Raw genomic sequence first — 26969 nt, 5'->3', positions numbered from 1 at the left:
GGAAAGATACTTTTAAAGACACGTTTCTGTACTGATGATTAAATCACTCAGCTTTGCCGTGAGGATGAATGAGCATTATAGAGTGCTCTGGACACAATGCTACGTCCTGTGCATTTTTACCTGGAAGTAAATGAGTGGTCTTGGGATTGGAGCCCAGGGTGCCTAAGTACAATGACTTGAATTTGCTTCTGAGTGTTGCTTTTGGTATATCAGGTATGATAAATGCTAATTTTGCAAGGCAGATCCTATATGTACCTTGCTGTCTTGGACTAAAAATGTTCAAGTGTGAGGAGTGTACTAGGTGTTCCCTTTTTCTTTTACATCTGTATTCACTTTTGTGGATTCGGGTAGCATGACCGGGAAAGGTCTTGGAGAGCTCCTGCGAGTTAAACTAGGTCATACTGAGCTCACTGAACCGTTAGTCTGACTAGGAGTGTGTCTAGACAAGGCTTCTGTTGTTCAATTACCAGGCCATGTGCGTGGATTTTTATGGGGAGCTCCTGACATCAACATCTTCCATTTGCAATCTTCATGTGTTTCCTCACCATGTCTATCTTCAGTCCATTAAACGAAAGAAAGATGGAATAGCAGCACAATGCCTTTTGATTGGTAGCACTAAAAGCCCTCTGGCTAGAAACACTCTAGATATATAAAGCAGATCCTTTATATTTTTGTGGAGTAAAACATTTGTAGAGTGCAGACCATAGATGCTCCTGAACTATTAACCTTTGTCACAAAAGGCGGCATGCATGGAAGGGTTTTGCTGAACTTTTCAAAAACCGTTCACAGGATGCTTAATGCTGCAGCATTTGCTAAGAGCTCTTCTCCTGCCAGGGCCAGAGTGCACAGGCACAGCTAGTTGCAGTTGCCAGAGCTGGTATAGTGTAGTGTGATTTTGAGCACATGTAAGCCCAGGAATTGGTTTCCGTTAGCAGCCTTTCCCCCTGCATTCTTCATTTCTTCAGCCTGAACAGGGAGAAGGATTTTTACGTTTTGCTATTGTTAAACAGTTGGAAGTCAGAAACCTGCTCCAAGTCACCTGAAGATCTACCAGAAGATCCCAGTCTGCCTTTTGCCTGCTGCTGGTGCAGTGGCTCAGATTCGGTGTTGTGAGTGATTGAGTCTGTGATCTAAATCTCACCTCCCACTTGAACTCCCTAACTTTTGGGTGTCAGTGGCACATTGGCATGTTGAGAGGGTTGTGTGTGCTCTAACAAAACATGACTTCCCCTTGTTTGTCCGTTCATAAAAGGTTGCCATAGTAGACGTGGTGGTTCACAAAACACACATTTCTCAGAAGGAAAGCTGGTGAGATGAAAAGAAAAGTAACTTGCATATGAACCTAAGTACATGGTAGTAATGGGAACTGAGTTCCAACACATAAAGCCCTCTTTGGAACCCAGCCACTCCTTTGCAGCACACCAGTCCTCCAGTTAATGCAAATTTTAGATATAAAATAAAAATTAGGACGGGGGTGTGGGGAGCCAGGCAGCCACCCAGACATATGCCGACAGATCACATTGGAAACCTCAGCTTTAGGTGGCCTTAGGTAAGCCATGTCTTTCAGCCTTAATTCCATGACAGCTTCACAATTTCCAGTATGGGAATATGATTGGTCTAACTTGCAGGGCTCTGGAATAGGACACTGAGACAATGTACCTAAATCACCTGGGACATTCTAAAAGGGCATATAAAAGTGTGAGTACTATAGGTGCTATTGGTTAGAAATCATGGTAACACATATCATTTATGTTACCTCTCATGTTCAGTGTGACCTATCCTTCCTGCCCGCTTCTAGGTTACAATAGCTTGTGATGCAGTGCTCAGTTCGAAATCTCCGTACAGAAAGCAAGATCCAGACTCATGGGAAGAAGAGCTGCAAGTCTCCAAACATGCCAACACTCTTGTACAAATGGACAATGGAGTCAGAATTCCACCAAGGTGAGGCTGCCATGGTTCACGCTTGCCTGGCTAGATGAGGCTGGGAATCCAGCGTCTTCTGCCCTCTGTTAGCCGGCCCCATGCCTTTGGGAAGCAGGCATTCATGGTATGATGGCAACAAGCATCCGCACAAAAAGAAAATAGGTGGGTTATAAAAGCAGTATAAACACCTGTCCCAAAAAGTTAACATTGTAAAACTTTGGGGTTATGGGGCGGCATAGAAACAGAATTAAATAAATAAATTAAATATTTGGAGTGAGGGAATCAAAGGATTCAGAGGGCACACCTTTCTTTAGGGAATCTGATGCTCTGTCAGCTGCTCCACTGCGGACAGTTTTCTATGGGTTCCTTGCTGCTACACCCCTGCCTCCTTCTCCAGCTGGGTCTGAATTGCAAAATTTGCTGTGGAAGAGAAGCTGGATAACCCACTCACTTTCCTAGTGCATTGCTGAGGTTCCTGCGCAATGGGCTTACCTTGCATCCCATGAATATCTCCCAGTCTGGTTGAGTGTCCTGAGTTTGTCGGTATTGGTTTGAGAGTAGGCATGGACCAGAGGGCCTGGAGAGCCCATGTTTTGCATGTTGAAGGGCTCATTTCCTGGCAACAACTCCACTTAAAATGGCCCTAGGAAGCAGGGCTGGGCAGGGTCTCTGCCTGTTAACCTTTTCCACCTTGGTGCCTTCTTTCCTAAGAAATCCTGGCTTTTCCATTAAATGAGTACCCCTCCAGATGAATTGGATTACATTCCCTACAATTCCTACCTAGTATGGCCAATAGTTAGGGATAATGAGAACTGTAGTCCAACATGTCAGGACAGCCCCTACTCGAAAGGTCACATGGTGTCAGCCCAGTGCTGAGCTTCCGCCTTTGTTTTTCTCCTGTTCTGTTCATCTCTGCCGCCTCCTTTCCACCAGCAGCTGACTTGTGCACAGCAGGCAGGGGAAGGGAACAGTGGGGGCTAAATACCCTCTAGCTCTCTCCAGCCATTTAACACACACATAATTTTTGGCACAGAGGTCTCCTTCCATTAAAACATGTACATATGTAACCCATCACTTTAATTTCAGTCATCCTGTTTGTCAAATCATCTTGCTTGTCCTTCCTCTTATTCCTGTCTCTGCTTCGGCTATTTATGCTTCTATCAAAACCATTAATACTGCATTAATTCATTACCTGCCTCTTACAACGTACTTTAAAGCTAATTAAATGGTTCTAAAGAACACTGCAGTCCATTATATGGTTTTATAACATGTAACAAATATTTTAGATTGTCAGCAGGCTAGCATTCTTCACTTTATTTTACATGTGCATAAAACAAAATGTTCTGCAATGAATACACAAGAGAGAAGGGCATTCTGGTTCCTCCCTCTTTACCCAGACCCCTCTCTTCCCCCATTCTCTCTCTCTTGTCTCCCACACCACTAAAATGTACATTCTAAGTTCCTTGGAGCCAATGTCTAATGGCTTTGGGATTTGTTTCATTTGCTTGTTTGCTTATGCTGCTTTGTTAATAAGTGCTCTCTGTGTTGTTGAAAACTTGAAAATAATTCTTAATAAAGTATGGCAGATTTGGAGGAGTGATAGGATAAGATCTAAAAAATGGTAGAAGAAAGTGGTGAACCCTTTGTAGTTGTCACGGAGTATTTCATGGCTAATCTAATGCGGGTCTCTTGATTGCTTCTTGGAGTGAAACCTAGAATTCCTAGCTGGTGCTACCAATGTAACTCTGGTTGTTTCTGGATTTTTAGCGGCTGGAAATGCTCAAAGTGTGACCTGCGGGAAAATCTTTGGCTGAACCTTACAGATGGGTCTGTATTGTGTGGAAAGTGGTTCTTTGATGGCAGTGGAGGAAATGGGCATGCACTGGAACACTACAAGGAGATGGGCTATCCCCTAGCAGTGAAGCTTGGAACAATTACTCCTGATGGTGCAGGTTAGTCAAAGCTGTATATCTTTACTGAATTTTCCCCTGTTTCTTAAATCAAGTCCTGCTTTTTTCTGACCTTTAAAGGGTAGTTGCATATTTTGAAAAAGAAGCTGCAGAGATGGTGCTTTGAATGTATACATGTGCAGCTAAAAGCAAAGGTTCCCTGGAAACACACCTGTCATATTGTAATGTATCTTTTCTTCTAAGGCTGAACTAAGAAAACCCAATTCTGGGGCTTGGAAGCAAAATTTGCCTGTGTGCTGTATTGACTGGTTGGTGGCTCTGCTGTCAAAAATTATCTCCCCCTAGTAGTTTTGCAACATTAGAAAGAAATGATTGATGTATTTGGAATTCTTTGGAAATAGAAGCTTTATTTAAATGTATCTGTGGGTCAATTTGTGTTCAAGCCTTTTTAAAAAAGTGGAAACTTAGCTAGAATCATTGGGATATGGGACAATCAGCAGCTAACTTAATATTTGAAATGTGATGTCCATCAGTTGCAGCACAAATTAAGGTGGAAAGTGACGGAAACTAAGGTGTCCAGCAAAACCGGTGCCAGCTCCTCTTGCCAGGCATGTTGGTATGCCTTCTTTTTTTGTGCCATGTCACTTTTCTCCCAGCAATTCAGTTTCTTCTTCCTTTGCTTTGGGAGTTTTATATGCTTTGAAAAGTTGGCTGTAAATGCTTTAACTAAAATAGATGGGTTTTTTCCTGATGTTTATGCCAATAACGGTTAACATTTGTAAAAATGCTTCTTCCCCCATTTTGTTTTTCCCCTGAGACAAAAACAGAAGTTGGGCACTTAGTATTTCCATTTTGCAGATTGGGACCTGAGGTTGAAAGGTTTTGCAGATTGGGACCTGAGGTGAGCTGCCAAAGGGCAGGTGTCTTGGATCAAAATGTGAGCAGGGAATTTTGAATTCTCTGTACGTCCTCTGCTCCCCTTCTCCACCTTTTCTGTCTTGGTTGGCCATTTCCATTCCTTTTTTTACTTCTCCGATAATGGATGTTCATCACCCTTTCGTTGTGAATGAAAAGAGCAGCAGATATTTGGAGATGGGCCTTTGTTTCCTCCTGCAATCTAGGGCCTTAAATCGCTCCCTCCTCTATGGATAAGGTACATCCCATCACCCCTGCTCCATTTTGCCTGCTTGGCTTCAGCATATCTTTGCTGTATAGAACAACTGAATAGGATGTAAGTCAGTGCTACCTGCAGCTAAGGCAAGGAAAGAAGTGTGGTATCTCTCCCTTCCACTATACATGGGGTTGGGATTAGGCTGTGTCCTGTAACTGCGTTGCAAGCTACCGTATTTTTCCGTGTATATAATTATACTTTTTCTTTAAAATATTTACCTAAAAATGGAGGGGTGTCTTATACATGGGGGGCCGAGAGGAGAACCGTGGGCGTGCTGGGGGGGGGGGAAGACTGGCACAATCGGGGGGGGGGGGGGGGGGGGGGGGGGGGGGGGGGTGGGGGGGGGAGGGGGGGGGGGCAGGTGCGGACATGCGCATACAGGGAGGCGGTGGGCACGCACACGCAGCAGCAGCTTGCTCAGTAAAAGTGGGGGGCGTCCTATACATGGGGGCATCTTATAGTCAGAAAAATATGGTATTTCATAGATTATTTGTCCTGTTTCAATTCGTTTATGGGGTCTTGCATTTCTGTTCTTGAGGAGGATCCTTATGTGATTAATTAATCTTGGAAGAAAACCCCTTTGAACTTCCTTTAACATTTTGACAAGTGGTCCAGCGAAGGGAATGGAACTGAAATGAATTGCAATTCTCCAAACGTTGGGAACATCACAAGCTTCATCCTGAGATAACAGGTCATAGAGTCAGCAAGACTGTTACCTCAGATGGGTGGAGATTACCACTTCATAGAGATACACAACTCCAGTTCTTGTGGAGGGGCAAAACTGTGTCTGTAATATTTCAGATGGTAGCTAAGGGTACCATCATATGACCGGATGCTTCCTGTCTTGGACATGCACATGGTGGGCATGTCATGAGTGGAGCCAACTGGAGCCCGGGGTCAGACTAGATGGCCTGGGGGACCCCTTCAGACTTGCTCTGTTTCTGTGTTTCCTCACCCACTGCAGATCATGCAAAGAGTAAGCTAGCATGTCAGGGATAAGCATTCTAGAAAAGGAGTTCTGCAGAGCACAGATGTACAGCTGACATCAGCAGTCTGTTTGAAGGGCTGATTTTAATTCTTTGGACAGCACTGCTTTGCCCAGACAGATTTGGTGATCATCTCAAGCCTGCCACATCCTTGCAATGCTGCAAATTTAGAACAAAAGGCTTTGCGGGTCCCTTTAGTACTGTGGCATTTGTCACGCAGCTCCCAAGGGCCCTCTGGCTGAGCTGGCCAGCAGCTAAGTACTGTCCCTCCATGTCTCATACTTCTACTGTAGAGTTAGTGTTGTGTCTGGAAGCTAATAAATCATTGGAAGCCCTGGCTGCAACTGAAAAGGGCAGAGTGGCCTCTGTCATTGTTGATGGTTGTGCATCGAGCACACAGGGAATAAATTTATTAGCGTAAGAGAAGCTGGTGAGGCTCCTGTAGCCATAGTGATCTCCTGGGGTCATACTGCTCTGGAGAGTGTCCATTTGGCTAGGAGCTGATCAGAGAACCTGCCCTGAGGTCACCTATGCCCCACGGGAGCCAAAGCAGGCTATTCAGGAGAACAACAGATTGGACTGGGACTTGCTGTAAAAGTATGGGTTTTAAATGCTTAATAAAAGAAGAGTGTTTTTCCATTAATGCCTACAGATAGCATTCCAAGCGTTACTTTTACAAACCTTCTAGTTCAGCCTTACTTTCTTGGTTTCTTACCTGGAATCATACAGTTCTTCATGTTCTCTGTGCAATCACACTTACTGGTCTAGACTGGAGACAAACACTTCCATAAAGTCCATAGATGTAAATGCACAAATGACCGCTTGAAGAACGACAGTTACAGGTAAGCAACCTGCCTTTTTTCTCAGAGTTTTCCAAGGGATGAACATACAGCTCACTTGCCATCAAAAGAGCAATAAAGCAATTAAACCACACAGTTACAAAGACACGTTAATCATCAATAAAGCTCCACAGTCTAGTGTGTACTACAGGCTATAACTGCCTGGTTCTACTTCAGGGAAAAGCCCGGGTGAAGAGGTCACAGAATCATAGAATAGCAGCATTGGAAAGGGCCAGGAAGGCCAACAGGTCCAACCTCCTGCTGTTGCAGGACACCAGTTCACACCATCCCACTCAGATGGCTGCCCAATTTCTCGATGACTGAAATGGATTTTGAAAAGATATGTAAACATCAGAACTGGGGGTGGGGGCTTCTCTAATGTCCAGCAAAGCTCAGGAGTATGCTGTATCCTCAGCAGTGCTTTCTCTGATGATTGCAAAGATCAGGCAGGGACATGTGGAGCGAGACACTTCCTACAGTAACTTGGTCCCAAGCCATTCAGGGATTAATATGTTAACGACGACACCTTAAACAACCCTGTAAGCAAGGTGGGGAAAGCAGCAGCAGTGATATATCTCTCTGTAATCCTGTTCCCTCCAAGACAGCAGCCCATGCATTATATTTCATCCCTTCACATGGTAATAGGGAGCATTTTGCTTCTCCTTAATATGTTCTGTTTCAGCTAATTTAGGACTAATTGGGTGGCAAAAGGACTTCAAAAATAAACTGTGAAACAAGTTTGCAGTCAGCAGGGTTGGAAATTCAGATTTGTTCTTAACTGTTTCATCTGAAGAAGAAGTTGGTACATCTCTTGTGTAGTTTTCATGGGAGCGAGCTCTTCTTTGCCTGTGTTCAGTTTCATTGCTTAACTGGGCAGCCAATCTGTCAACTGTGATTTTAAAACTGGGTTGTATTACTCAAATCAAGTGACACTTATAGCCCAAAGAGTCACAACTCTGTTAGCTGCGCTTGCACTGAGCTCTTCCTCCAAAGAAGCTCAGTATGGCTCACTCAGGATTCCTGCTCGCTTTCCCCCAAAAGCCCCGTGGGGTAAGTTGAACCCAGAGAAGATGACTAGCCCAAGTTCACTCAGTTAAGTGTCTTGACTGAACCAGGATTTGCACTGAAGTGTCCCTAGATTAAGCTGTTTCAGCTTGGAGAATTATGATCTCGTGTAATAAGAGGTGGCAGGTTGGGGAAGACTGTGGTAGATAAAGGTTGAGACTTACACAGTCACCTTAGCTAGATCCCCGAAGAGACAAGTGGCTTTTAAGTGTTGGTTAAAAGTGTTGCAAACTGCCCAGAAACTAAATACACTGGGCAGTTTGCAACACTGGGTGACTTTGGGCCAATCACAGCCTCTTAGCCCAATCTTCCATACAAGGTTGTTGTTGTGAGGATAAAATGGAGCTATGTAGTTCCCTTGGGTTCCTTGTAAGAAGAAAAAAAGAGTGATATAAATGCAGTGTAAGAATAAAATAAGTCTGTATTGCTGTGTTAGGGATCTGTTATAGCGTGGCATAGTTGGTTGGGTCACTGAGTCTCAGACCAATCAACCTCACATGGGTGTTAGGAAGATAACTTGGCGAGAAGTAGGGTCATATACAGTGTCTTGGGGTCCTTGGAGCCTTTGGAACAAAGATGGCGTGTGTGTGTGCATGTGTGCGTGTCCATGGGTGTGCGCGTGCGTGTGTGTATATAACAAATAACAGGGATTAGGATTCTTGTCACCCTTTTTAATTTTTTAAAGGCACCAAAGTCTGTGATCCTTATTTGCTTGCTTCTCTCTAATCAGGCATGCATTACTGATGAAGAGAATGGCCCTCAAGCCCATGTAAGGCCACTCTGATGAACACAGAAACTTTTTCCAGGTGTCAAGCTGCATTGTGTGACTCAACTGGAAAAGTATGAGAGTTCTCTGAGCTCATGTTTATAGAGGGGAACAATAACATGTACTGAGAAACAGAGGCTGCCTTAACATTGAATGCCAGCAGAAGGGCACACTGTGTTTTCATGAATGCCAGTGGGGTCATCATTGGCAGATACTGGCAGAAGAATGTTGGGCTTGATAAGTCTTTGGCAGCATAACTGAAAGAGGTCATTCCGGCATCAAGCAAAACATCTTCCTTAAAGCGATTGTAAACGTTCTTATCAAACTGCATTAATTAATGAACTGGAGTGAAGTGCTGATAAACCATAAACTGACAAACGGAAATATTACTGCTGATTTTGCGGGGCAGAAATTAAGAGGCCAAAAATTAAAGGGGGGGATAATATCTTTATATAGATAATAAAACATTGGTATTCTGCAATTTGAACAAATGGACTCACAATGTGAGTCATTAATGACAGCAACTACATATAAAATACCACAAGAGATCTAAAATTCATTTAAATTTAGGTTTCCTTGGGAAACTGATCCTCTGAGAATCATCATTAGTATTATTATTTTTTTTAAACAGAATGGAAAAATAACTAAATTTCTTCATGCAAAACACTATCATTAACAGTTGGTAATACATTCATTAAGAGGCGAGACTCTAGGAGACAACTGACTTTGGGCAACATAGTGGTCCTATTTCAATATCTAGGTTTTCCCTTCCTTCACATGGCGGGAAGGGGGTACTTGCTACCTTCCCCCATTTCCATTTCTCCAACATCAAGAAGCAGGTTTTAGGAGGGTGCAGTGGGAGCCTTGTACCATTCAGGTGTAGTCCCCATCCAAGATGTCTCCTCACCACTCTCAGCTGCATTTAGGAGAAAGAGGAGGAGGAGGAGTCTCCCGTGTTGGAGGTGAGGGAATTCCTCCAGGGAGCAGGGACTAGAAACCTCCGAGATCCTCCGTGAAGGAACCCAAGGATATCTGACCTGAGGATGTCGAATAGGTCTGTGAGGTTCTGTATCTCTGCTTATTCCTAAGAGAAACTCTGTAGCCTATGGTTCTTCTGGTGTTTGATGGGAGTAACACCCAACACCACCAGTTGAAAAAATGAATCTGTTCTTAAAATGAACAAAAAATAAGATGCCTATTAAAAGGAATTATTTGCAAATAGGGATAAAAAGTCACTCTGAAGATAATAGTCTGAGGTTGCTTACCATTCCTTACAGTTAAGAGAGTATTTCTAAATATCTAAATAAGCTCTCAGTAGCTTTTGCTTTGGACCACTTACTTTTAAACCCCATTCTAGCCAGTTCCTCACAAACAGAAACAGATGCTGAACATCAGTTTTCCTTTGCCTTCAACTCTTCTTGCTTCTTCTGGCTTCTATCATGATTCATAAGATTCTGTGACTTGCTGAATTATGCCTACTTTCCAGGCATAAAATAAAATTATTGCGTAAAATTTTGTTTGCTCATAAAACCAGCATGCATAAATGTAATAATAATAAAATATATTTAACAGCATGGTTTAATCAGGCAGTAGTGCAAATTTACTGATCAAGTTTACTTTTAGGCTATTTTAATTGTAATAGTAATTTTATGAGCAACCTAAGTCATACATAATAGATTTTAGGTTTCTAAAGTAACAAAGTGACTTCAGATCAGTAAAGAATCCTAAATAAATATTGCATACTTTTGAACATTTTCCCAGATTGCTATTAAAAATGGTGACATCCCTCCAGAGTAAAAAGAACTTTCAAAATTTCTGGTAGTTTTACTTCTGTAGTCCAGAGTGTGCTTACCCAAACCTTCGGTTCATGCATCCCGGTACTGATTACTCTGAGCAGCTCTGGCTCCCCAGTGCTTTCACATCATGTGCTCTCTGATCCTTTCAACTTCAGATTTCAGAGACTGAACTGAGACCTTCTGTGTACAAAGCGTGTTGCTGAGCCACAACCCTCCTACTGACTTTGCTGTGAGGTTGAGGCCGGTTTTGTGTGTCCATAGCTCCCACTCATCCCTGCTCTGTCCAGGGTAATGGCTCTCCTCACAACTGTAATGTCTGAATGGTATCGTAGAGTCGGTATCTCCCAGTTGCCCATGACGCCTTGTAATTTGGTAACAAACAAATTCTACGGAATCACTGTATTTTCTTAATAACTGGGCTTCCATGTGAGCAATGAAAATGTACGCCATAGCTAGTCTTATTACATAATAGTGATTGCTAACCATTCTTGAAGTTCTTCTTCTGTTTTTATTTTTGCAGATGTCTATTCCTTTGATGAAGAGGAGGCGGTTTTGGACCCTCACATAGCCAAACACTTAGCACATTTTGGAATAGATATGCTTCAAATGCATGTAGTAAGTGATTGCATGGAGGGAGGGAAAGGAAGAAGGGCTGACTGCTTGCCCAGCAGAGACTGGGAGTGTCTCAGTGTCTCCCTACTCCTGAGTAAATACCTTGAAAGTTGGGAAAGTTCACTGGGTGCTTGGTTTGGATTAAGTGGGAGTGGATGATGGCAGAGAGAGGCAACAGGCAAATGCCTTAGCTAGAAGGGGCTTCACCTCCCCGCATTGTGTGAGCAGGGAAGGGCATTTGCACAGTAAAGGCCTCCTCTCAAAGCATCCTTTTGTGCTACAACCGTACAGCCTGATTCGAGCTGTGATCGCAGTTTGCTGATGACAGCTGCTTGGATGATTCAGCAGGGGGAGACATCACCACATCTATATCTGGAGAAGTGGAAAATGAGCTCTTTTCATGCTGAAGGATGTTATTTCATCCGAGAATGCTATTGTCATGATCAGAAAAGATTTCTTCTTTTCCCCACTTTTTAAACATGTCCTTGGCTCTGAAAGGGTCTTTAAATATTTATCTTATTTATATGTTTTATCTTCCTTATTTTGTTTTACTTAATTTCAGTAGCTTTTTCTCATGGATTTTTATTGTTTATCGGTTTTATTGTGAACTGTGAATTTTGCTGTGTTGGATATTGTCTTGTATATTATGTTCGTACATTATGGATTTTATGGCCCAGAGAGCCTATGGCTAATGGGATGGCATACAAATTGAAAACAAACAAACAAATAAAAAGGAAAGGAAAGGGAAAAATGCTTCTTCTTAAAAGTCTCTCTTGCGTTCAGATAGAGAATGGCCTGAGGGATAATGATATCAAACCCCGAGTCTCTGAATGGGAAGTGATCCAGGAATCTGGCATGAAGCTAAAGCCAATGTATGGTCCAGGATACACTGGCATGAAAAATCTGGGGAATAGCTCCTATGTCAACACTGTCCTGCAGGCAATTTTCAGCATCCCTGAATTCCAGCGAGCGTAAGTTATTTCCGGGGGGACTTGTTGCGGATCACTGCAAAGTCTTCATGTACGTTTACTTGGTAGTTGTTTGCCTGCAAGAGGGCAGACTGGTGTTTGGATTTCTGTTCACTCAGTTATGAGTAGCATTTCACTTGCTTTCTTAAAAAAACATAGGATGAAGGGGAGGTTCATACATGCTGGGAAATTCATTGAGTTTGTGCTGTTAACTGGGACTCTGATAAGTATTCCTATCTGTTGAAAAATAGGCATTTGTTGTGCTCTTACTTTACTTTTTTTGGTGTACATTTAAAAGCATGTTGCTTGTGACCCCAATAGGTACATCCTCAAGCAGATTTTTATTTTTATATTTAAGTGAGCTTTTCTTCTACACTAATTCTACCTTCCTGGGGCACTTTCTTCTCCCTTCACCTTGGCAACTCTGTGCCAGCTCTCTGTTCAGTGGATAACCATGCTGAGATTTCCTGTGTGCAGCATTGTGAATCCCCTGATAATCTCTTGTTTGGAGTAAATGGATATGAAAAGCTTTGTTTTAACCCCTTGCCAAGTGTTATCTCCACTCTCTGGCCTGGCAACAGGGTCTGTGTGGCTGCTCCAGGTGAGCTGCTCCATCCTTCAGCAGGGCAGAGACTGAACAAAAGTGAATCCCCAACGGCTATTTTCCTGCAATTAGTTTGCTTCCAGTGTCCTACTGTTACACATCACTTCCAAATGTCTCACACAGTCCCTTCCTGCTGTGAGTGCTACTCTCTGAGAACTCATAAGAAGAAGAAATAGTAATTTATTATTTGCATGTTGCTTTTTTATTATTGCACCTGGAGCACCCAGCAGATGGCTAAAAATAGAAATAGTTGATGATAGAAAATAGAAATAGTAAGACAGATTGTTAAAATATATTATATAGCCAACAGTAACACAAAACCAAAAAGATGTGAGAATGTAGGAGCATGAAAGGGCCACTTGGTTCAGTCCAAGAGACCATCTCATCCAGCATTCTGCTAACTCAGTGGCCAACTGGTTGTCCACAAGAAGCCCACAGGTGGAATATGATTGCAACAGCAACCTCCCACCCATGTTCCCCAGCAACTGGATTTTTTCTTCTCACTATTATTCATTACATTTCTATACTGCCCATTGCCAAAGCTCTCTGGGTGGTTCACAACATTAAGTCACCCATCCAGATTTCAATCAGGCATGACCCTGCTTAGCTGCCAAGATGAGGCAGGATCAGGCAAGACATACTGCATCTGCTGCTGGGGGTAGCATTTAGACACCAGGGTGAGTAGCCTTCACCTCTATCAGTATGTCCAGTTCCTTTTTAAAGCAAGCCAGATTGGTGACCATTATTACCTCTTGTGGAGGTGAATTCCAAAGTTGAACTGTACAGTGCATGAAAAATACTTCTTTTTAGCTGTCCTCAAGTTTCTCGCCAATCAGATGTATGGAATGACCTCAGATTCTAGTATTATGGGAGAAAAAGGCCTCCCTATCCAATTCCTAAACACATAATTTTGAACTTCTTTACTTCACCTCTTCTTATTCACATACTTTCTAAGCTAAATATTCCCCAAAACCATAACCTTTCCTTTTAAGAGGCTCCTTGATCATTTTGGTTGCCCTTTCTGCAACTTTTCCAGGTCTACAGAAACCTAGTTTAGGTGTGGTGACCAGAACAAGACACCAATCTGCTCTGACTTCCTCATCACTGAAAAGCTGCTTATTCCAAGCTGGGCTAAGGACATCCTTTGGGATCACCTGGCCAGTGTAGGAGACTGTTCTGGCATTTGTTCTGCCAACTGCAAGATGCAATTGGTGGTGTCTCAAGATAGCTTTCCTCAGCAAAAGACTTCAATGTGAAGCAGTCCATAATCTTTGAACGTTTTATCTTTTCCCCTGCCATTTCCTCTGGCTAGGTACGTGGGAAACCTTCCGAGAATATTTGACTACTCCCCTTTGGACCCAACACAAGATTTCAACACACAGATGTAAGTGAACAGTTTATATTATCCAGGGGTTAATTCAGATTTTCCTGAATGGGTGAACTGCCTATATTATTCGCTTTTTTGGTAGCCTTTATGATGCACCCTGACAAAAATTGGTTTTCTCTTTTGGTTTGAAGATGAGATAAATGATAGATTTCCTTTTGTAATTAGTTTGGCAATTAGTTTGACCAACACAGTAAATTCATAGTGAATTTATTTATGTATTGAAATTATCAAAATCCTCATCAGAAAAATTGGGTATTTTACAGAAAATGAGAATATTAGAAATAATACCACCCTAAAATCAACCATGTAAAACTAATAAATGTGCTGACACAGCATAAAATACAATGCCAGACATACAAGGTTAAACCACATTGTGAGAACAAGAAAAATAAAATGTGAATACCCTAAGATATTTAGAACTACTTTAAAGGACTTTAAAAGACGTGGGACGCCTAAGAGAATGAGGAAGGCTTATGATGAATGAAGCAGGTGTGCTCCCTTGTCTCTCCTACGACTAGACAGCATCATAAGCCATGGTTGCAGCATGGCTTGGAATCCTGGCTTAATGCTACTGTGCCAGTAATTGGTGTAATGTGCTGTTTTGATTTGATTCATACTTAGGTTTGAAAACTTCTGGTTGTATGTGATTGTGTTTTATCTGATCCTTGTAATGTATTGGCTGAGCAATGAATCTGAATTTGACTTGATTTTCTCAAATGACAACTGGGTCAAGGATATAGGAAACTGGTCTCATGTAAGAGTCAATAAGAGAACAAAGCTGTAAAGCCTTCCCCATGGCAACGAGGTGGTAAAGAAACTGTACTTTTTTGCCACCGCTGCAGCCATGCAGAATTGTCCAGCAAAGGGTTTTTTAGGTGGTCAGAGGTCTCTTATACTCTAGCCTGTGAGAAGAAAAGATGGACTGCTCAATAGCCATTGTGACCAACTTCCATGACATTCTGAAGGTAAAAATACTTGTATCTGAGTCGGCTTGGATGCCATAGGAGATACAGGTCTGGTGGATGTAACTTTGGTCCTGCTTGTCCATACACAATGGATACTTTTCAGTTTGTACAGCCTGAGAACAGGTAGCCGAGGTGGGGCAGGTAGTGACTGGCTGAGTGGGTAAAGGTAGTGGTAAATAACCCTTTATAGTGAAGTTTGATTTCAGGTTGCCAAAAAGTGACAATGGTAAGAACTTTATTTAAAAACCAAACCAAAACGACCTTTCCTGAAAATAGCCAGCCAGTCTCCAAATTCTATTCTGGGGTGAGGTAATGGAGCGCGGAGTAGCTTCTCAGTTTCGAGAATGAGTCAAATTATCTAGATCAACTTATTTCAACGTGACTTCCGGTTTGGTTATCAGAGAATGCTTTAGTCATCTTGGTAGACAGTTGACACTGGGAACTGGAAGGGCAGTGTATTCCTCTTGGTTCTGCTGGACTTCTCAGTGTCTTTAATGCTCATTCATGGTTATCTTGCTGAAGCACCTGTCTTTGGCTTTGATCCTTCTTGGAAGGTTAATTTTGGTTAGAGCCCAAGAAAAGCTTTGTTGGATCAGACTTATGGACTGCCTAGCTGAGTATCTGGTTTTTGATTTTGGCCTGCCAGATGCCCATGGGAGGCTCACAAGCAAGGAGAAAAGGCCAATAGCCTCCTTTTGGGTTGTTCTTCAGCAACTGGTGTTCTGAGGCATATGCTGTGTTTGATCCTGGAAATATATCCGTTGTAACATTTTGCTATCGCTGATTTTCTGCTTGGCCTGGCCAACTTAACTTGTATGGCTACCAGCCTAAGGTTTTGGCAATACAGGTATTGCTCATGTGTGAATTCAGAACATTTTAACCATCTCTGGTCAGAGTTAATTTATTTCTTAGCATTTCTTCCTGAGAAATAAAATGGCATGAGGCAATTCCCCGGGATTTCTTTCTCTTTTCTTCTTTATTATATGTATATCCTATCCTTTTTCCTGTAAGGAACAAGGCAGCTTATACAATCCCTCCCCATGTTTCTCTTCACAACAACGATGCCGTGAGGTAGGGTAGGGTGAGGGCCCAAAGTCACCAACCAAGCTTCATGGCCAGGTGGGAATTACAACCCGGATCTCCTGTAACATCATAACCTCTATACTTCCAGTAGTGCATCACCCTGCAGTGCAGCATTTTTCCCACTAAATGCTAAACTACATAGAACCCCTTCTGTTTGGAGAGTTGCTTCCAAGGTGGATTTCCTGGAAGCGTCTAAAACAGCCATGGCGAGACCTCTTGCCTATCAAGGAGCTGGTCTGGCCAGCCCCGTCATCTCTCCTTCTGTCCCGTCATCTCTCCTTCTGTCCTTTCCCTTCCTGCCCAGCAAGCTGCCAGGGGTGCAGTGGATCACTCTGCTGAAGGCCTGAACTAGTCACTCTCAGAGGGCATTTGAAAGGCTGAGGGCCACAGCCTGGGCCTATGCTAATCAAAGTTGCCCGTCCTTTCTTCTTATTAAATATACGAAGTATTCTTGGTATTAAGGACAACAATATGAATAAATTATAAGTAAGGATGTAAATTAGGTGACTCTGAGCTCAGGAACCTGCACTAGACTTCCCTGGAATGTTGTAATTATTGTTGATAATAAATAAAACATTATATTAGTTACCCCCAGAAAGGATGTCTGGATGTTTTAAACTGATATTGCCCAAAATAAGGATGTCAAAGGTGGAGGGGGAAGCTTATTTGAAGCACAGTGGTGATGGGGACTGTGAGTTAACAGGCAGGTTGATCTAACCATAGCCTGCTGGATTTTTTTTCCCTTCTCTTAACCTGGTGGGACATGGTTTGTTTGCTTTCTCTCACTTTCTTCATTCCCCCTCACCCTCTACTACAGGGCTAAATTGGGACATGGCCTTCTTTCAGGCCAGTATTCTAAACCACCAGTGAAATCCGAGCTCATTGAACAGGTGATGAAAGAAGAACACAAGGTATTTGACCCAGCATGTGCAGCATGAGAAGTAGGTAGAAGGAGAACAATTGTAAAGGACCATACCTGTGATGTTTTATCAAGATGATTGTCTTTTGGAAAATTGCATCTGTTGTGACACATGTTCTGCAAAATGGTGAAGTGGGCCTCTCTTGTGGAAACCTCTGCCTATGCCTTTAGGCTCCCCAGTGAAGAGTTCTAGTCAACTGCCACTGTAATCCAAGTACAGCAGTAAGACAGGAGGCTTGGGAAGGCCTTGTGGGATGCCTTCATGTGGCTCTATTTTAAGGGTTCAGATTTTGATCTGCTTTTAAACCATATGGGTAAGTTTTTTCCTTTTGTTGTTAGATATATGTCATGCTAAACACATATATTCACATGTAACTGCAACCTAGACTATGGGTTGAGTATAGGTTACTGAATCCTGGGTTATTGTGATGTGTGAACGTAAAACTACTGGTTAACTATGGGTTCACAAACAACTGAGAAAAAGAACCCATGATTTGTTGTTGTGAACTCTGGGTTGTTTTAACTGTGGGTTCATGTTACATTTCTATCTAGAACCATGGGTTGATCAGGGATTGTTTTGCCAGGAGGTGGCCAGGAGTGGTAACAAAATCAGCCATTCAGCAGTACGACAGTGCTGCAAAGGCCTTTGGGATACAGGGAGGGAGTAAAAGAAGGAGCAGGGAATCAACTCAGCTATTAAAAAAACAACCTGTGTTTTGTGCTATTACTTTCAGACAAATCATGGGTAAACTGGGTTCATTAACACTTTGAGTTATTGTTATGTGCAAACCAGGTGGTTTGAATCAGACAAAACACTAAAATGTTGTTTAGCAGTATGTGAATAACCCTTGAGCTCATGCCTTCACTCTCTTCTCCTCTAGCATTGCAACAAAGGAGATATTGGACACTTACATTTCCATTTTCAATTACCGAGAGTTGAATTGCCTCCGAGCCCTAAACTGTGGTTAATGTTAGGTATGGTTTATTAAAACAACAGCTCCATAAGTTCCAATTGTTCCAACAAAGTGGAATTAGCAGTAACCACATTTGGATTTGGATTTAACACTAAACTGCAGTTAGTTAAAAATGGAAGTAGTAGCTGCTGATATCCTCCTTGCAGGTTCACAACCATGACTGGGGAGGGGAGAGCAGGGGAGCATAGAAAACTGCAGCTTAACCGTGAGGCCAGAGCATAGCAGAGCCCTTTCCAACTTGACTGAGGAAATCTCAGATAATTATCAGGAGGTCCCTCCGGCCCCGAGAAGGTCAGTGAAGTTAGGGTGGTCTTTCCTTACAGTGTTCATCCACAATCATGGCCTACTAGAATTCACTTTCATGGCCAAAAGACACACAACATGGAAGATCCCTGGTTGCCACTTCTGTGATTTTCCTTAAATCTAGAGCTCCAGTTTTGGTTAGAGTAAGGCACTGAGGGATGAACATTAGTCCTTTCACTCTCCATACCATTTTGCTAGTGTTTCCAGATGAGACTTGGATTGTGCAATTTCTTCTGCCTCATTCATGGAATTTACAGGAGGCCCAGATGTTGACTTCCATTTGTAACCCTCTGTCATTTTTCAGTGCTGCTTCTGTCTTTTTTTTTTACCAGGAAACAAAGTCATTTTTGGGGGGAAATGCCGAATAGTTGAGCAATGCTTGTTCATCGGCGGCACCAAGACATCTCCATCTTGGAAGTCCTCTGCCTTGCTTGCTGGAGGCTGCTATTAGTCATGTAGCAGATTAATACTTGCCATGGGACTAATAGCAGTTTCAAAAAGGGAACCATTTAGATCAGCAAAATGGCATGAGCGGGAATGGGTTTTCCCCACTCTTACCTCTGGTACCACTGCTCTAGTTGAAACTGGAGCTCCTTCAAGTAAAGAATGGAAGTGTTGGGAGATCCACTCACAGATCTCCAAAGTCTCATTTCGTTTGACTCTCACTCAAGCTGGTTAGAGATGAGCCCCAACAGGCCTGGTTTGCACACTGCTTGAATCGAGCATGCCTTCTTGAACAAGCTGTAGAGATAAGAACGTAAGGATAGCCATCCTTTTCAGACCAAGTGTCCATTGAATCCAGTATTCCGCTCCCACAGTGGCCAACTGGCTGCTCACCTGAAGCCTGCTGGTGGGTCATAGGCAGACCATAGCAAATCTGTGGAGATTCCTCAGCAGAAGGCTCAGTGTGGAAAGAATTCCTTGAAGGTAGAAAATGTGGAAACAGCTGTTGATGATGTATCTAAAGAGCTGCCAAGTCCTGAGCAGAGCAAGTTTACACAGAAACAGTGTATAATGCTGTGAAGGTGCTTCAGGCAGCCACCTTGCTGAAGCTAAGCGAGTTTAGGGCTGGTCTGTGTTTGGAGGGGAAATCACTTGGGGACCACATAGCCACTGTGAGTTTCACACTGAAAGAAAGGTGCCCTTAGGTCTTTATTGTATTTATAAATGTAATACATTAATAATACTGGAACATTTTAGAACCATGCCAAGGGGTCTGGTACAGGCTTCTTTTTGGTATCTCTGGAAGGCTGAGGCATAGCCTTCTTTGTTTTTCCTTTGGTGGGGAGAGCTTGTGTTTTGGAAGCAATTTTTTAAGCTATTATGAAGAATATATACTTTTGTCTGGCTAGAGGAGAAAAGGATATTTATGTCTGCTCTACTATATAAGCTTGGTTTACTAGGACACTGTCTGACACAGTTCAGCTCGTGTCTAGTTAGCATTAGTGTCACAGCAGATCTTTTATCTTCCTAAAATGTGGGAAGTCCTAAAAGAGACCTTCTACCCCACTTCTGGCCTCTCCCTCTAAAGTGGTGAATTTGGAAAGGAAAGGTCAGTGTGTAATAGATACAGGAGATGCTGTAGCTGGAGAAGAATTTTAATTCCTGGAAGAACTGCTTGGGGTAAACAGAGGGGTATATTTAGAGTAGGGTTGCAAATTTAACCATTAACAGTTTCAGCTAATTTCTGAGTTGAGTGATTGGCCAAGACTGGCTTTAGTCAAATAAAGCAGATTTTAATTGTAATTTTAAAAGATGCTCTGTCTGTCTGTCTGTCTTTCTGGAGCTTATTTGGCTTCTATTGTGTGGCTTCTGTAATGGAAGGTTCAAGATCACATTTTGTAGGTAGTATTTCCTTTTAATAATGGGAAGTAGCAGTCTGTCCTTCCTTCCTTCCGTCCTTCCTTCCTTCCTTCCTTCCTTCCTTCCTTCCTTCCTTCCTTCCTTAAATTATAAAATGCCACAGGCTTTTCTTAGTACGTCAAAAAGGTCTTCTGTGGATGCTTTGCTATATGCATAATTATAAATCAATTATACTGATATTTAAATATAATTGATCAATTGCCACACTAATGAATTAATTTTGAATAATCCTTTAATCAGTTGATAGTCCTAGTTTATAGATAATGATTGCTCAAGAAGATGGCTCTGATAAGATGAGAGAACTGAAGCTTACCCACATGACTAGCACAAGTTAGTTGTATGGAGAGCCAGTCAGGTCCCTCTGCCAGCATATAAAGGGCGACTGGCTCAGACTAGGCCAGGAGCCAGCCGGGGAGAGCTTTCTTTGCCCTGTCCACCATTCTTTCTTTGCCCTCTCTCTGCCTGCTATCCACATGCCATCCTCCATTTGTGCCTAGCGAAACAAAGCTGTATTCCTCTTTTCATACACACTCACACACAAAATGATGGTGGCATGGATGGCAGGTAGAGTGGGAGAAGCTGAACTGACATCCTCTTTCACTGTTACAGATCTATGAAAGGAGTTGTCCTCATGTTGGCGTCCCCCAAGTACATCTGGAGGATGCTAAAGAGACATACGTGCTCTTTACAAGCCTAAGGAAAGCCATTCTGGATTAGACTAATGGTCCATCTAGTCTGGCGTTCTGTTCACTCAGAGGCAGATGATCTGACTGCAGGATCCCTCAAGCAAGATAAATACAGGAACTCCCTCCTGCCCAAGCCCGCAAGGGACTGGTGTACACAGGCAGACAGCTTTTGCTTGCTGTGCTAAAAGTCTAGTTGTGTCTTGTGTTTAGAACTGCATTTGTTTTCACAATAATTATATAGTCGACATTGAACTGAAAGATGGCTGCTGTCTCCCAGGGAGCTGGGCAAAGGCTCAGAAACTACCTCAGCCCATGTGTCTCCCCTTTCCATTTCTTTGACTGTCAGCGTTCTACCTAACCAGGTGGAAGCCAGTTGCTGTCCCTTAGGAGTTGGAGTCCCAGGAATTCATCCACACAGACATGTGGAATGATCAGAATTACTTAGACACTTTTTGAACATATAGTAGTGCTGGATCTTTGCTGTGGCTGGGAGCCTCCCACAACTTGAGGGAGGAAAGCGCGAACAGCTTTCTGTTGATTGCAGGATCTGCTGCCGTACCGGCACACCCAGCGTGGCCCACAGAGTTCTTTCCAAGCATAACGGGTGAGCTCCTGAATTAAATGGGCTTTAATGTGCCGTGGTGGTGACCGTCCTGAATACAGTCACTTTCCACCACCAGTAAATGGAGAGTCAGTCCAGATACGATGGAGTTCGGTTTTCCTCCTAAGTTGTCTGCTTTGCTTGTAGGCACTCTGCACTCTCCACTCTCCTGAAAGGATCAGGTTGGTGGTCTGGGGGTGCTCTCAGATCCAGCATCATCATGGGAGACACAAGTGGACTGCATGACACGGCGCACTTTTGATCAGCCTTGGCTGCTGCACCAACTGTGACCTGGCCTGGGCAGAAATAGCCTAGCTACTTGCTCTAGAATTATCTTGTTTGGATTACTTCAATTTAAGGCAGCAGAAATGGGGAAGGCCTTGAAATGGTTTCAGAAACTTCAGCTGGTGCAAACTGTGGCAGCAAGAATGCTAACAGGAATGGGATCATTCTATGCTAGTGCTTCGTAACCTGCACTGGCTTCCAGACTGTTTCTGGAATTTGTGTGAAGGGCTACTATTCGGAGTTCTGAGTCAGGCTTCTTGAAGTATAGTCCTTATACTTTCTCAGACCTGAACATGTTCTTCCTAGGCCTTCCTCTGAGTGGCCCCGGCAAATGCAGTGAAGTGTGGGGCTACAAAGGAAAGGGTCTTTTCAGTGGTGGCCCTCCAGTTGTGGAACTCACTCCCCACAAGGGCTTGCATGGCAGCTATGCTGTAGCCCTTTGACTATTAAGATCTTCCCATTCTCCCAGGTGTTTTAGTTGCATTCATACATTAGTACTTTTTTAGATTTCACACTGCCGCTGGATTTTACATTTGTTTTATTCTGTGTTAACCTTTTAGATGTTTATAGTATGTTTTGTAATATTTGCATTCTATATGGCTTTGTGTTTTATTTTGGGAATCATCCAGAGATCTTTGGCTATTGGACCGTATGCAAATGTAACAGATACGCAGAACCATTTTTGCCGCTGCTAATCTGAGTTGAATCTGGACTGTGTTTGCAATAGCCCAGTTAGCAAATAAATTTTAGAACATTTTGGAGCATAGCCTGGAAGCCAGTGAGTGATGCAGTCGTTGGGCAAATTATTTACACTTGGAAAATCTGCAGTACTGATTTGGGGTTTTCGAGGAGTGGGCTGAGCAGGGCAAGAGGCTCTTAACCAATGAGGGCCATGCTGTGGAGCCCAGTGGCCTCTGCTCAGATTATTTCTGGAAGCAAAACAAGCCACACTGCCGCTGCTTCTTTTTTACTGTCCATCTCTTAAACAGGAGCTTCATTTTTCATATTTGTTGGGCCCACAAGCAGTATTGTACCTCTCAACCCTTGGGCTACCTGAACAGAAATACCCTCTTTTTATTCTGCATCAATTCAGAATAACACTCTGGGCAAACCTGATTGAGATGTAGGGAGAGCAAAGGTGCTTTTGCTTCTTGACAGCAAAGGTACTTCTGTTGTCCAGCCTCCTCTTTGACTTTTGTCCAGCCTCCTGTCATCACAGTGAGGGCCCTTGCTTGTCAAAAGGCTTTGGCAACCGTCTGTCTTTACCCCTCTGGAGCTTTCTTACTGATCATGGAAGGTTCAAGTCCTGCTCATCCAGGAAACCCATCAGGTGATCAGTTTTCACCTTTAGTTCTCCCCTTGTGAAACAAGAATAATAAGGATGATTTACTTTGGTTTTGCTTCCGGTCTTATCTTGGGCAAATTTGCGTAAAGAATGTTTTGCCTGACTTGTGCACAGGCACACTTGTTTGTTATATGGGTAATGGTCCCATTACCCTCAGTAACATGCTGTGTAGAGAGCTGCTGTGCCTTTTAATTTCTTGCATCTTTGGAATCCATCCACCATTGGACATCACTGGGTGCCTTCTGTCTAAAGCATTCACTTGAGAGATTGAATGATCTGGCCCAGCTTATTTTTAGCGAAAGTGTTTTGCAACAGTTGATGTGGAAAGCATGCCCAGAATTTTCTCCCACTGTGTGTATAAATACACCCTGTAATCTGCAGTGCAGTAGATTAGTTTGGCATCAGGAAGAAGTTCCTTAGAGCAAACTTTACCAAAATGCGGTGCTTGCAGCCACCTCACTGGGGGTTGTGACCGAAAATTGAGAAGGAGAATGGTAGGAAAAAAAGAAGGGTTGATGGAGGTTGTACAGTGCCTTGCACACATATTCACTGCCTGGAGTGCAGGGCAGTCTTCCAACATGGGCTTCTGATCTGGACCCAAATATGAAGAGCGGGGCAACTTTTAACACACGCGCCTATGCTGTGGCCCTGACCACAGCAGGGGAGGGCCTGCGATTGTAATTTGCACTGAAAAACAAAGTGCTACTCAGTACGGCTTTTTGTAGTGTGGATTGTGGTGGGAAAGGAGCACTGGAATTTCAGTTAAATTCAAGTGTAGTTTGGACCCCCCTAAATATTGCACAGGTGTGAACCTCAGTCTTGAGAGCCTCTGTGTAAATTCTCTGCAGGACATGTTCCCACACTGTCACAATGAATGAATGCACAGGCAAAGGTGTTCTCTGTGCTTATGTATATCTGGCATGAATGATGTTCTGGTGTGAATGATGTTCTGGTGTGAATGATGTATTGTTGCAAGGAATGGACTAGGCAATTTTGGGAGGGATGTTCATGAGGAACTGGTGCTAGCTGCCACCAAGTGCGGCTTTGGTACCTTTGGGGCAGCTGGCACTGGTGGTTGCCTGGGAAAGGACACCCATGGCTCTTTGCCTCTCTTGCAAGTGGCTCAGTAGCTGGTTCTCTGTCTCCACAATGCCCTGGCCCAGACATCACGAAAAGCTTTCGTGTATATAACAATCCCTGAAACAACCCATGGTGTGGTTTGTTACCCAGGAACAAGCCGCCTTGGGAAAATTGGTCCAGGTTCACACAACATAATAGCCCATGAAGGCAGCAACCCATAATGGATAGTTATGTCATACAAGCTCAGCCAGACAGATCTTCTGTCTCCTTGTACCCCCAAACTTAATAAAAAGGGAACAGTAGGACCCTTTTTAAGGTTACTGGGAAAATTGAGGAAAGGGCCACGATAATAGACATTTGTCTGGTTGCATCCATTGTGTTGTGAGCCTCCCAGAGAGCTTGGCTAGTGGCTGGTATAGAAATGAAACCAACGTTTATTACCATACGCATTTGACCTATTTTCTTCTCGCTTCTGTCTTTAGCCGCAGCACAATGGTATTTCTCCTCGCATGTTCAAAGCCTTTGTCAGCAAAGGGCACCCTGAATTCTCCTCCAATCGGCAACAAGATGCACAAGAGTTCTTCTTGCACCTTATAAACTTAATAGAGGTGAGCAGAGCATTCTGCCTTCTTTTACATTAGGAAACAAGCAGAAGTTTGCCATTCTTTTCTTTGCATGTCAGTGTAGTTTCAACAATTCCTTTACAGTTGTACCTAAGTAAGAAAGATGTGTCGTTGACTCTTCAGGCTTATAATGAAAATTTGGAAGCAGGGGAGACAGAGGAAAAGGAAAAAACCTTTTAAGCCTTACCAAGAAAACACTGCCGATTTAGCTGGACTCATTTCAAGTGACCAACTTAACTAAATCAATCCATTTTTAAAAGAAGAAATCAATTGGATGAACAGTCTTGAGTGCATCATCATATTTTACCTTTATAATGTCATGGCCTAAATTGAACGAAAATCAATGCAAGAGTCTGATAACTGAATTTTCCATATTGATGAAGGAGATTGCTTATTTAATAAGGCGTGTTGCATGGACTTTGATGGCAAATCGTGCATGTAGTGCATAATACTTCAAAATAACTAGCAGTGGTACTCAGTCAATGTGCCTGGGCGCTTGCTCAGAGCCCGCATCCTAGCAGGAGGCCTCCTGGACTTGCTTCTCTTCCACCATAGCAGCCTTCTTATTTACTGGCCTCCCACTCTGACCCTGACAATGGTGGAGGTGAGAAGGCTGACCAGCAGGTGCCACAGGCCTGCCTCCTCACTGCCTCTCTGCTTGTCAAACAAGCACATGGTAGCAGAGATGAGAGAAGCAGCATCTGGTGACAGCGGCAGTGAACAGGGAGGGATCCCATTAAGAAAGGTTTTCAAGCCTTACCCCCAAAGTTCCTCCAAAACCTGGAGCCTGCACTGCCAGCTGAGACATGCAAGCATCCAGTAGTATGAAGATATATCATAGTTATGGATACCAAAGGCTAAGATCATCACAGGCAAAAGATCTAAGTATCTGCTCTCTGTGGTCCCAGAGTTGTTCATTCACAAAACTAGCTAATGGGTTGCTCTTAAAATATTAAGTGTTCCTGCTTTATAGAGGGATGGAAGTTGGCATAGAAAACGTGAGCCTATTCCTAGCCCATCTCAGTGCCTTCTTTGGGTCAGTTATGTTCCTGAGTCCTAATAAGTTCAGCAGAGTTTTTATAATAAGAGTATGAATGGATCTAAGCAGCCCAGCTTTCAGCAGTTGCCTCCAGAAAAGTCACAAGTGCAGAATAAACATAGCAGCCCTCTCCACTGCCTAACGCTCTGAGCCTGGATGCTACATTTTGTAGTCTTGGTTAGTAGCTGCAGGAAGAATTCCTCCTCCAGGAATTTGGTTAATCTACCTTTTAAACCTGTCTAAGCTAATAAACACGACCACATCTTGTGGAAACAAATTTCATAAGTTCTTGTTTTGTGCAAAACGGTAGTTGCTTTTCATCTGTCCTAAATCTGGTGGCAGTCAATACTTACATTGTGGGCTGGGCTGGGCTGGGCTGGGGAGACAGGAAGTGGGCAAGGCTCAGTGAAATCCAGAAGTCTCCTGGCTCCACCCACCATTAGTCAAAGTGTGCTGCTTCATGTCGCCCTCCAAAAGCAGTTATTGAGGTCACTATTGGATGACTCTCGAGTTCTAGTACTACATGCCTCTGAGTTATCAGGTGCCATGATCCAACCACTCAGGCAGGAGGATGCTATTACATTCATATACAGCTTGCAGGAGTTGCAAAGCATCTGTTTGGCCACTGTGGGTAACTGGATACTGGACCAGACAGGCCTTTGATTTGGCATCTGGCATGCCTGCTTTCATATTCTTATGAGAAGACAAAATGTCACATTTTTTCCTCTTCCATATCTTGCATAATGTTATAAATCTCTAAGGTATTCCTCATAAAATCTCCACCTTAGCCTCTCCTTATAAGGAAAGATCTCTAACCCCCTTCTTTTCATCTTTCATAAATGATGCTATTTTACTGAGATGAAGTGTAAGCACATGCCCATGTGACACTGACATTGATGTATTTGGCGTTCTCCACCTGATTTGATAATCATTAAAACTTGAGAGCAACTTCATCACCTTCACCTTTAAAAAACAATAGCAACCCATCCTTCTTCTGAGTATCCTTCCATGTAGGGATCTTTAAACAGACCATTCATCTGTATGATTCTTTTCCCTCGTGTCTTGGCCCCTCCACTTTCTATTTTGCACTGAGAAGAGGCAAAATACTACATTTTGTTCTACTTTGGGTAGCTGAAATGTTTGCAGTTGGAGGCATCACACCAAAGAGGTCCTGTC

General features: G+C 43.1%; 1 protein-coding gene across 2 annotated transcripts in view; it reads left to right on the top strand.

Moving 5' to 3' along the window:
- USP13 (ubiquitin specific peptidase 13) overlaps positions 1-26969 on the top strand; it is a 90769-nt gene that overhangs the window by 43595 nt on the left and 20205 nt on the right. For both annotated transcript variants that reach the window (XM_044434656.1, XM_044434655.1), the window contains exons 5-11: positions 1799-1941; positions 3691-3875; positions 10977-11071; positions 11852-12039; positions 13953-14024; positions 16893-16986; positions 24614-24739. In XM_044434656.1, coding sequence (XP_044290591.1) covers positions 1799-1941; positions 3691-3875; positions 10977-11071; positions 11852-12039; positions 13953-14024; positions 16893-16986; positions 24614-24739 — 903 coding nt within the window. The remainder of the gene's footprint in view (positions 1-1798; positions 1942-3690; positions 3876-10976; positions 11072-11851; positions 12040-13952; positions 14025-16892; positions 16987-24613; positions 24740-26969) is intronic.

Source organism: Varanus komodoensis, unplaced genomic scaffold, assembly GCF_004798865.1.
Source record: "Varanus komodoensis strain SLA01 unplaced genomic scaffold, ASM479886v1 scaffold28, whole genome shotgun sequence".
Classification (NCBI taxonomy): domain Eukaryota; kingdom Metazoa; phylum Chordata; class Lepidosauria; order Squamata; family Varanidae; genus Varanus; species Varanus komodoensis.
Note: the sequence above shows the minus strand (reverse complement) of the source record. Positions and strands in the feature narration are given on the sequence as shown.